Raw genomic sequence first — 12,267 nt, 5'->3', positions numbered from 1 at the left:
AGAATACCAGCAAACCAGATGCATAACTTCAAAACTAAGGGCTGCAACAGATGTACTCACCTGCAGCAGGTATCCTACCATTCTGCTCTGCTACAGATTTTATCAGTGATGCTGACAGCACATTTAGCTTCTCCTATGCATCATTATCACTGTTGGTCGGGGGTTCAATCCTGATCACCATACAGAATTATGCAGACTGTAGCAATTTACTTATTAAAAAAAAGATTATTAGTACAGCATCTAAAACATCGCATGATAATTATAAGAATCTATAGGAGGATGTTAGAAAAATCAAACTGTATGTTCCCATTTCTGTTTTTGTAAATATGAAAGTCAGTCCATGTATATTTAGACTACATTGTTGCAAATAATGAATGTGTACATATAAAACTGAAAGTGCTGTTTTTTAATTATAGTACAAATTTCCCTACTTTTCCAAATGACTCATCATCAGACGCTATAACTCATCACTTTGATGAGTTTTTAATGCTCCGTATTCTCCAAATTGAAAAACTTCTACCTCAGTATTGTTGAAAGGTATAGGCCCAGCATCCTTCTTTAGTTACATAAACAAACGTCAGTTCACAAAACATAGGGGAAGGGAGACAAAACAGAGAGACACACACACACACACACACACACACACACACACACACACACACACACACACATATGTATACACAACTATAGAAATCATAAATCATGATAAATACACTAACAGAGTTGATATTCAGTAGATATCTAGATTATGTAGTCAGATAAACCAATGGATATAATTAAACCATCAGCTGGAAATGGATTCCATGGAGGGATCCAGAGTAAATCATCATGAAACTAGCTGATAATGGGCAAGTTACCCTGATATGGACCTGTTGGATCTCCTTAGGCTGTCAGCTGCAGACCACCTTTGGGCAGTTCAAGGTTGCTAATTACTGTCTACCGTGTCAGGTAGTATTACTGCTTGATCAGTTGCTTAATATAGAGAGACTGAGTAGATGTAAGGAATAACATCAGAGTGAACACTTATAGTTCAAGGAGACCTAGAAACACCATAATTAATTATATGGCAGGACGACTCTGTAACCATAGATGCACACCTTTGCTATAAAGAGGTAGATTCCAGCATGGATAACAATTGGCTCTTTGTTGACAACAGTATGGGAAATGTGCTAGTTAATGACAAAATGGAGAAGTACGTTTTGAATTGCAGCCATGGGACAATGTATTCAGAAGTAGAAATGGCAGAAGACCCAAAAAAGTTATGAATGACAGCTCTGCTCGTGGCTGAAAAAGGGTCTTTTTAACCAGTCCACCTACCCAGTTAGTAAATAGTAAATTAATAAATTCACTCTGGCAGATCAGGCACATTAAACTGTCATTTAATGTAGCTCTAGCTATGGGAAGGTTGCAAATTAAAACCACATTTGAATCTTACACAATGGAAGCATCTGACTATTGCAATGAAAGGAATATGTGGGTTACTATGTGAAGCAAATCTCCATGAGACACTGGGCAGCCACTACTGACATTAGTTAAGCACTTGAGATGGATTTACAGTGATGCATATACTAGGTGGGTGGTGAAGGTTTGAGTTAACTAAGTAACTCACACACTTGATGTATTCAATGAAAGCTGATAAAGAGACATAAGATTATGCATTTTTTTCTGTCAGTATTAGCTAAGGAGTAGGTGCTTACATGCCTGAATTTGCATCTGTTTACTTTTACTTGTACCTGTAAAGTAGTAGAAATTTTATTTTGCTTGAGAGTAGTCTACATGGCCCAACTTCTGAAACTCTCATCTGAGCCACACAAAAAAAAAATGCTGTAGGATAAAAAACAATAATAATTCAAACTAATTGTGATTGTCTAACATTTTGAGAGGAATCATAACTTTCCAACATGTGTGCATCTTCTCAGAAACATTCCTTTAAAGGAAGAATTCCTAGATGCCATCTTGAAAATACATATTTCATACCTGTTGGTATCACCCGGCCTGTTACTGATTGAGCAGAGGATACTGAAGTAGTAGTTTGCAATGTTGTTACTGGAAGTGTGGTAGAGTACTTACTTTTAGGTACAGCTGTAGTACTTGGGAAGAGTGTAACATTCTTCACAGGGTGTTGATCAACAGGAGCAACTGTTTTCTCAGCAATGTTTTCTTCTGTTATTTCCAGTAATGTAGTATTTAGTAAAATAGTCGTAGAAAAGCTTTCTGCTTTTGTTGTTAAAGAAGGCTGCCATTTTGAAGTATGGCCTGCTACTGTGTAGATTGTTTCTGGTGATGTGAAAGATGGCAGAGTGGAGAATTTCTGTTGTGTGGAAGATATTGCTGTTGAATACTTGATGCTTGGCTGACTTGTTGTGGTTGTTGGTGCAGAAATAATTTCAGTTGGCAATGTACTTCCTATTGTATTAAGTTGCTGAATTTTAGAAGTAAATGTTGCTGAGGGTGATGTTTGTGAGGAAATCATTTTCTCTGCTGTCGATAAAGTAGTTAAATTCCAAGATGGCTTCTGATCAACAGGAACCTGAGACTGGGCCTCAATATGTTCTGTTATAACTGGCAGCACTGTGGGAAGTACAGATTTTGTGGTATCAGCTACAGAAGGAGATGCCCGAGGTGTAGTTTGTTGTGTGGTAATAGATTTCTGTATAGAAACTGGTACTATTGTTGATAAGGTAGTAAAATTCCAAGAAGGAGGCCCCTGGCCAGCTGGAATTTCAGACTGTGCTATAATGTGCTCAGTTATAAATGGTAGGATTGTTTTTGTCGGTGATGGTATTATGGTAGAGGAAGATTGTGCTGCGGTCTCTGTTTCCAGATGAATGTTGGTACTTTGTGGCACAGATGTTTGTGCTTTCTGTGTAGATGTTGGGGTCACAGATCCTTCTATTGCTGGTATAGCAGATGTCTTTGAAGTCAAAACTGAACTATGTATTTCCTGTAAGCTTTGTGTTTGCTGTGCATATGGGACAGTTGTTCCTTTCATTGTAGAGGTTGATGTTTCAAAGACTGACGTTGCTGCTAAACTTTGTGTCACTTCATGAGCAGTTACAGGCACTGTTATGGCCTTAGCTGATTCAGTTGAGAGAAAAGTTGTTTGTACAAAACCAGACAGAACCACAGTTGTCTTTGAAGATTCACTAGTTATTTCCTTTGTGCCATATGATGAGACTGAAGGTGTACTTGTAGTTTTTGATGTGACAGTAGATGGCTCTAACACTATTTTCCCTGTCAGTGGACCCGATACAGAAGACACTTTATCAGTAGAAAGTAAGAGCATGCTGCTTGGTGTTTTTGCAGGGTGTGTAGATAAAATTTCTGCAGTTCTGGTCAATGCAGGCATTGTTTGGAGAGTGCTTGATACTGGTGGACTAGGTGACAGAGTCACAACACCAGGGGTCACTGATGTTTGTGGTGGCATGCTTGATGTGGTAACTGACACAGGTACAGATGTTACAGGTATTATGAGCTCTGTAACTGACAGGGTTGTTGGAAATTTACTTTCTTGCATTTCAGTAAAATGGTATGTAGAACTTGGAAGCTGTGTCACTGATAAGGTAGTTAAATTTAATGAAGGTCCCTGCCCGGCTGGAATCTGGGACTGTGCTATGATGTTCTCGGTTACAAGTGGTAGTGGTGTTGTTGGTGGTGTTGTTGTCAGTGGTACAGAACTGGAGGAAACAGCTGTTGTCTCCGTACTGAGTTTCACCTCAATACTTTGTGCTGTTGATGTTAGTACTTTCTCAGTGGATGCTGGGTACACAGAGCTGCTTGTTCTTACTGTAGATGTACCAGGTAACTGTGTAAGGAAAGCAGAACTAGCCATTTGTTGTGTGCTTTGTCCTCTGCTTGCATAAGGCACAGAGGTACTTTGTGTTGTAGAACTTGTCGATTTTAATGTCTCAAGGACAGATGCTGAAGTTACACTACTATGTGTTTCTGTACTAGGTGTTACAGGTGCTGTAGTGACCATAGCAGATTCGGTACTTGCTAAGGGAGTAGATATTTGAACAGAACCAGACAGAGCCCCAGTTGTCCTTGGAGTTTCCCTACTTGTTTCACTGGTACCATGTGATGAGACTGAAGGTGTACTTGTAGTTTCTGGTGTTGCAGTAGATGGTACTAACTTTATTGTCTCTGTCAGCGGACCTGATACCGAAGATGCTTCACCTGTAGAAAGTAACAATGCGGTTCTTGTTGTTTCTACTGGAGTTGTAGATGAAGTTGGCACAGTTGTGGTTAATGTAGACATTGCTTGCAGAGTGCTTGTTACTGGTGGACTAGGTGACAGAGTCACAACACCAGGGGTCACTGATGTCTTTGTTGACATGCTTGATGTGGTAACTGATACAGGTACAGATGTTACAGGTATTATGAGCTCAGTAACTGACAAGGTTGTTGGAGATTTACTTTCTTGCATTTTAGTAAGCTGTTGTGTAGAACTTGGAAGCTGTGTCACTGGTAAGGTAGTTAAATTTGATGAAGGTCCCTGCCCGGCTGGAATCTGGGACTGTGCTATGATGTTCTCGGTTACAAGTGGTAGTGGTGTTGTTGGTGGTGTTGTTGTCAGTGATACAGTACTGGAGGAAACAGCTGTTGTCTCCGTACTGAGTTTCACCTCAGTACTTTGTGCTGTTGATGTTAGTACTTTCTCAGGGGATGCTGGGTACACAGAGCTGCTTGTTCCTACTGCAGATGTACCAGGTAACTGTGTAAGGAAAGCAGAGCTAGGCATTTGTTGTGTGCTTTGTCCTGTGCTTATGTAAGGCACAGATGTACTTTGTGTTGTAGAACTTGTCGATTTTAATGTCTCAACGGCCGACATCACTGTTACAGTGCTATGTTCTTTTGTAATAGGACTCACAAGTGCTTTGCTGACGTTAGCTGATTCGGTACTTGTTTGAGTAATTGTTTGTACAGAACCAGATAGAACCACAGTTGTCCTTGGAGATTCCCTGCTTGTTTCACTGGTACCATGTGATGAGACTGAATATGTACTTGTACTTTCTGGTATAGCAGTAGATGGCACTAACACTTTTGTCTCTGTCAGCGGACCCGATACCGAAGATGCTTCACCTGTAGGAAGTAACAGTGTGGTACTTGTTGTTTCTACTGGAGTTGTAGATGAAGTTGCAGCAGTTGTGGTTAATGTAGACATTGTTTGCAGAGTGCTTGTTGCTGTTGTCAAACTTGGTGACAATGTAACAGCTCCAGGGGTCACTGATGTCTTTGTTGATGTGCTTGATCTGGTAATTGATACAGCCACAGATGTTACAGGTTTCTTTGTCTCACTAACTGCCAAAGTTGTTGGAAATTTACTTTCCTGCATTTTAGTAAGCTGTTCTGTAGAACTTGGAAGCTGCGTCACAGATAAGGTAGTTAAATTTGACGAAGGTCCCTGCCCGGCTGGAATCTGGGACTGTGCTATGATGTTCTCGGTTACAAGTGGTAGTGGTGTTGTTGTCAGTGGTACAGTACCAGAGGAAACAGCTGTTGTCTCTGTACTGAGTTTCACCTCAATACTTTGTGCTGTAGATGTTAGTACTTTCTCAGGGGATGCTGGGTACACAGAGCTGCTTGTTCCTACTGCAGATGTACCAGGTAACTGTGTAAGGAAAGCAGAACTAGCCATTTGTTGTGTGCTTTGTCCTCTGCTTGTATAAGGCACAGAGGTACCTTGTGTTGTATAACTTGTCGATTTTAATGTCTCAAGGACAGATGCTGAAGTTACACTACTATGTGTTTCTGTACTAGGTGTTACAGGTGCTGTAGTGACCATAGCCGATTCGGTACTTGCTAAGGGAGTAGATATTTGAACAGAACCAGACAGAGCCCCAGTTGTCCTTGGAGTTTCCCTACTTGTTTCACTGGTACCATGTGATGAGACTGAAGGTGTACTTGTAGTTTCTGGTGTTGCAGTAGATGGTAATAACTTTATTGTCTCTGTCAGCGGACCTGATACCGAAGATGCTTCGCCTGTAGAAAGTAACAGTGCGGTTCTTGTTGTTTCTACTGGAGTTGTAGATGAAGTTGGCACAGTTGTGGTTAATGTAGACATTGTTTGCAGAGTGCTTGTTACTGGTGGACTAGGTGACAGAGTCACAACACCAGGGGTCACTGATGTCTTTGTTGACATGCTTGATGTGGTAACTGATACAGGTACAGATGTTACAGGTATTATGAGCTCAGTAACTGACAACGTTGTTGGAGATATACTTTCCTGCACTTTAGTAAGCTGTTGTGTAGAACTTGGAAGCTGTGTCACTGGTAAGGTAGTTAAATTTGATGAAGGTCCCTGCCCGGCTGGAATCTGGGACTGTGCTATGATGTTCTCGGTTACAAGTGGTAGTGGTGTTGTTGGCGGTGTTGTTGTCAGTGGTACAGTACTGGAGGAAATAGCTGTTGTCTCTGCACTGAGTTTCACCTCAGTACTTTGTGCTGTTGATGTTAGTAATTTCTCAGGGGATGCTGGGTACACAGAGCTGCTTGTTCCTACTGCAGATGTACCAGGTAACTGTGTAAGGAAAGCAGAACTAGGCATTTGCTGTGTGATTTGTCCTCTGCTTGTAAAAGGCACAGATGTACTTTGTGTTGTAGAACTTGTCGATTTTAATGTCTCAAGGACGGGCGCTGCAGTTACAGTACTATGTGTTTCTGTACTAGGTGTTACAGGTGCTGTAGTGACCATAGCCGATTCGGTACTTGCTAAGGGAGTAGATATTTGAACAGAACCAGACAGAGCCCCAGTTGTCCTTGGAGTTTCCCTACTTGTTTCACTGGTACCATGTGATGAGACTGAAGGTGTACTTGTAGTTTCTGGTGTTGTAGTAGATGGTACTAACTTTATTGTCTCTGTCAGTGGACCTGATACAGAAGATGCTTCACCTGTAGAAAGTAACAATGTGGTTCTTGTTGTTTCTACTGGAGTTGTAGATGAAGTTGGCACAGTTGTGGTTAATGTAGACATTGTTTGCAGAGTGCTTGTTACTGGTGGACTAGGTGACAGAGTCACAACACCAGGGGTCACTGATGTCTTTGTTGACATGCTTGATGTGGTAACTGATACAAGTACAGATGTTACAGGTATTATGAGCTCAGTAACTGACAACGTTGTTGGAGATATACTTTCCTGCACTTTAGTAAGTTGTTGTGTAGAACTTGGAAGCTGTGTCACTGGTAAGGTAGTTAAATTTGATGAAGGTCCCTGCCCGGCTGGAATCTGGGACTGTGCTATGATGTTCTCAGTTACAAGTGGCAATGGTGTTGTTGGTGGTGTTGTTGTCAGTGGTACAGTACCAGAGGAAACAGCTGTTGTCTCCGTACTGAGTTTCACCTCAGTACTTTGTGCTGTTGATGTTAGTAATTTCTCAGGGGATGCTGGGTACACAGAGCTGCTTGTTCCTACTGCAGATGTACCAGGTAACTGTGTAAGGAAAGCAGAGCTAGACATTTGTTGTGTGCTCTCCCCTCTGCTTGTATAAGGCACAGATGTATTTTGTGTTGTAGAACTTGTCGATTTTAATGTCTCAACGGCCGACATCACTGTTACAGTGCTATGTTCTTTTGTAATAGGACTCACAAGTGCTTTGCTGACGTTAGCTGATTCGGTACTTGTTTGAGTAATTGTTTGTACAGAACCAGATAGAACCACAGTTGTCCTTGGAGATTCCCTGCTTGTTTCACTGGTACCATGTGATGAGACTGAATATGTACTTGTACTTTCTGGTATAGCAGTAGATGGCACTAACACTTTTGTCTCTGTCAGCGGACCCGATACCGAAGATGCTTCACCTGTAGGAAGTAACAGTGTGGTACTTGTTGTTTCTACTGGAGTTGTAGATGAAGTTGCAGCAGTTGTGGTTAATGTAGACATTGTTTGCAGAGTGCTTGTTGCTGTTGTCGAACTTGGTGACAATGTAACAGCTCCAGGGGTCACTGATGTCTTTGTTGATGTGCTTGATCTGGTAATTGATACAGCCACAGATGTTACAGGTTTCTTTGTCTCACTAACTGCCAAAGTTGTTGGAAATTTACTTTCCTGCATTTTAGTAAGCTGTTCTGTAGAACTTGGAAGCTGCGTCACAGATAAGGTAGTTAAATTTGACGAAGGTCCTTGCCCGGCTGGAATCTGGGACTGTGCTATGATGTTCTCGGTTACAAGTGGTAGTGGTGTTGTTGTCAGTGGTACAGTACCAGAGGAAACAGCTGTTGTCTCTGTACTGAGTTTCACCTCAATACTTTGTCCTGTAGATGTTAGTACTTTCTCAGGGGATGCTGGGTACACAGAGCTGCTTGTTCCTACTGCAGATGTACCAGGTAACTGTGTAAGGAAAGCAGAACTAGCCATTTGTTGTGTGCTCTCCCCTCTGCTTGTATAAGGCACAGAGGTACCTTGTGTTGTATAACTTGTCGATTTTAATGTCTCAAGGACAGATGCTGAAGTTACACTACTATGTGTTTCTGTACTAGGTGTTACAGGTGCTGTAGTGACCATAGCCGATTCGGTACTTGCTAAGGGAGTAGATATTTGAACAGAACCAGACAGAGCCCCAGTTGTCCTTGGAGTTTCCCTACTTGTTTCACTGGTACCATGTGATGAGACTGAAGGTGTACTTGTAGTTTCTGGTGTTGCAGTAGATGGTAATAACTTTATTGTCTCTGTCAGCGGACCTGATACCGAAGATGCTTCACCTGTAGAAAGTAACAGTGCGGTTCTTGTTGTTTCTACTGGAGTTGTAGATGAAGTTGGCGCAGTTGTGGTTAATGTAGACATTGTTTGCAGAGTGCTTGTTACTGGTGGACTAGGTGACAGAGTCACAACACCAGGGGTCACTGATGTCTTTGTTGACATGCTTGATGTGGTAACTGATACAGGTACAGATGTTACAGGTATTATGAGCTCAGTAACTGACAACGTTGTTGGAGATATACTTTCCTGCACTTTAGTAAGCTGTTGTGTAGAACTTGGAAGCTGTGTCACTGGGAAGGTAGTTAAATTTGATGAAGGTCCCTGCCCGGCTGGAATCTGGGACTGTGCTATGATGTTCTCGGTTACAAGTGGTAGTGGTGTTGTTGGCGGTGTTGTTGTCAGTGGTACAGAACTGGAGGAAACAGCTGTTGTCTCTGCACTGAGTTTCACCTCAGTACTTTGTGCTGTTGATGTTAGTACTTTCTCAGGGGATGCTGGGTACACAGAGCTGCTTGTTCCTGCTGCAGATGTACCAGGTAACTGTGTAAGGAAAGCAGAACTAGCCATCTGTTGTGTGCTTTGTCCTCTGCTTGTATAAGGCACAGATGTACTTTGTGTTGTAGAACTTGTCGATTTTAATGTCTCAAGGACGGGCGCTGCAGTTACAGTACTATGTGTTTCTGTACTAGGTGTTACAGGTGCTGTAGTGACCATAGCCGATTCGGTACTTGCTAAGGGAGTAGATATTTGAACAGAACCAGACAGAGCCCCAGTTGTCCTTGGAGTTTCCCTACTTGTTTCACTGGTACCATGTGATGAGACTGAAGGTGTACTTGTAGTTTCTGGTGTTGCAGTAGATGGTACTAACTTTATTGTCTCTGTCAGTGGACCTGATACAGAAGATGCTTCACCTGTAGAAAGTAACAGTGTGGTTCTTGTTGTTTCTACTGGAGTTGTAGATGAAGTTGGCACAGTTGTGGTTAATGTAGACATTGTTTGCAGAGTGCTTGTTACTGGTGGACTAGGTGACAGAGTCACAACACCAGGGGTCACTGATGTCTTTGTTGACATGCTTGATGTGGTAACTGATACAAGTACAGATGTTACAGGTATTATGAGCTCAGTAACTGACAACGTTGTTGGAGATATACTTTCCTGCACTTTAGTAAGTTGTTGTGTAGAACTTGGAAGCTGTGTCACTGGTAAGGTAGTTAAATTTGATGAAGGTCCCTGCCCGGCTGGAATCTGGGACTGTGCTATGATGTTCTCAGTTACAAGTGGCAATGGTGTTGTTGGTGGTGTTGTTGTCAGTGGTACAGTATGAGAGGAAACAGCTGTTGTCTCCGTACTGAGTTTCACCTCAGTACTTTGTCCTGTTGATGTTAATACTTTCTCAGGGGATGCTGGGTACACAGAGCTGCTTGTTCCTACTGTAGATGTACCAGGTAACTGCGTAAGGAAAGCAGAACTAATTGTTTGCTGAGTTCCTTGTGCAAGGCTTGTGTAAGGAATAAGCTGTGTTGTAGAACTTGTTGATTTTAATGTCTCAAGGGCTGGCGATACTTTTGAAGTCCTGTATGCTTCCATACTAGGGGTTACAGGTTCTGTGCTAACTTTAGATGATTCAGTACTTGTTATTTCACTTCTGCCTTGTGATGAGACTAATGTTGTAATTGCAATTTCTGATGTAGCAGAAGATGGCTCTAACACTATTGTTTCTGTCAGTAAACCTGATACTGATGATGCTTTACCAGTAGAAAGTAAGAATGCAGTGCTTGTTGTTTCTACTGGGGTTGTAGATGAAGTTGCTGCAGTTCTGGTTAATGCAGGCGTTGTTTGCATAATGCTTGTTGTTGTCAGACTAGGTGACAGTGTAACAGTTTTTAGTGACATGCTTGATGGGGGAATTCCGACAGTTAGAGATGTCATAGGTCTCATGGTTTCAGTAGCTGACAGAGCTGTTGGAGATTTACTTTCTTGCATTTTAGTAAGCTGCTGTGTAGAACTTGGAAGCTCTGTCACTGATACGGTAGTTACGTTTGACAAAGGTCCTTGTCCAGCTGGAACCTGGGACTGTGCTGTGATGTGCTCTGTTATAAGTGGTAACATTGATGTTGTCACTGCTGTTGACACAGGTACAATACTGGAGGATAATGTCATCTCTTTTCCAAGTATTGTTGTTTCAGTAGCCGATGATGGTAATACTGTGACTTTCACTGGTGATGTGGATATCACAGTGGTTTCTGTAGATGCCTCTGCAGTGGTGACTTGATTACTTGTTTCCAAAGTGCTTTTTGCTGTGCTTCTTTGTGCTGAGCTATTATTTTCTACTGTAGAAGTTGTGGATGTGGTTGTTTCAAAGGCTGGTGTCCCTGTTTTTGGGCTGCCCATTTCCGTACTTGGAGATAAAGTTATTTTTGTATTCACCTGGGATGCAGTGCTCACCTGTGGTGCTGTTTCTAGTGCAGTACTGGATAGAGCCATAGTTAGCATTTTGGTTTCTGTGGTTGTCACAGTTGCTGCTTGTGATGATGTCTGTGGCCTTGTGCTCATTTCTGGTGTAGTCACTGACAGTATCACTGGTGCCCCTGTTTGCACACTGGTCATTGAAGTTTCTCCAGATGTTGATGTCTGCACTGGTGATGTGCTAGACATTAATGGAGGTGTAGATGACACAGAACTTAATCCAAGTGTAAATACTACTGATGTTGAAGTTGTAGCTATTGTTTCTCTTGTTGATGATGATAAATATGCCGTGCCATTTGTTCCCTCACCTGTACAAATTACACATATTTAGCATGAGATAATGTACTTTGCTGCTTGAAATAGAATTTTGTGATGGAATGGAGAGGAATAAAACTTCTGTACGAATTCCTCTGGATAGTACACTTTGCATTTTTAGTTTACAGATGGAAGAAAGGAGATGTGTGCACTTATTTAAAATATGTGCATGATAACATGACATATGTGTTAAATAAGGCCACATGTGGGAGCCAAAAGTTTTATATATGAAAACCCAGTGAAATATTGAACATCATGCTTGCAAAGCACATGGCAGATGTCAAAAAATGCAGGAATGAATAATGCATTGCAGAAACTAGTCAAGAAATACACATATGCACATGGATTTCTGCTGTATCCATTGCAAGTGACATGCAAATAAGATAAGTGAAAGCAGAGAAAGGGTGATATTAATAATTTTTTTAACATTCACTACTCTATATTAATTTCAATAAATTTAAGTTTGTTATACTTGAAAGATTTCCCATTTTTGAAAGGGGGTGAGTGGCAAAACCTTTTGGAATATAAGGAATTATGGTGGCAATTGCTATTGGAAGTAACTTTATTCCTGGCTTGAATGATTATATTTCTATAAATAGGGTTTGAAATTGTGATCTGTTGTTTTATTTTTAAATGTAACATTTACTAATTATGGGATTTTACTTTTTAATATTTATTGGGTATGTCGCTATAAGGCACTTTATTAACAATTTTAATTAGTGAATCATGTGACTATGTGAAGTATATTTATTCAGTGTGTCTGGTGAACTAGGTTTTATGATGAAATCCTT

At 41.2% G+C, this 12,267-nt stretch overlaps 1 protein-coding gene across 7 annotated transcripts in view; it reads right to left on the bottom strand.

Annotated features, from left to right (window-relative positions):
* The window catches only part of LOC122817706 (mucin-16-like), a 261,441-nt gene that overhangs the window by 170,930 nt on the left and 78,244 nt on the right, over nt 1–12,267 (bottom strand). For 6 of the 7 annotated variants that reach the window (XM_044090777.1, XM_044090778.1, XM_044090780.1 and 3 more), the window contains exon 5: nt 2,071–11,469. The exons of the other annotated variant lie outside the window; for it this stretch is intronic. In XM_044090777.1, the coding sequence (XP_043946712.1) occupies nt 2,071–11,469 (9,399 nt within the window). The remainder of the gene's footprint in view (nt 1–2,070; nt 11,470–12,267) is intronic. 7 annotated transcript variants of the gene reach the window in all.

Source organism: Protopterus annectens, chromosome 13.part0 (genome assembly GCF_019279795.1).
Source record: "Protopterus annectens isolate FY-2018-M chromosome 13.part0, PAN1.0, whole genome shotgun sequence".
NCBI classification, from domain to species: domain Eukaryota; kingdom Metazoa; phylum Chordata; order Ceratodontiformes; family Protopteridae; genus Protopterus; species Protopterus annectens.
This window is presented reverse-complemented; position numbering and strand designations above follow the sequence as displayed.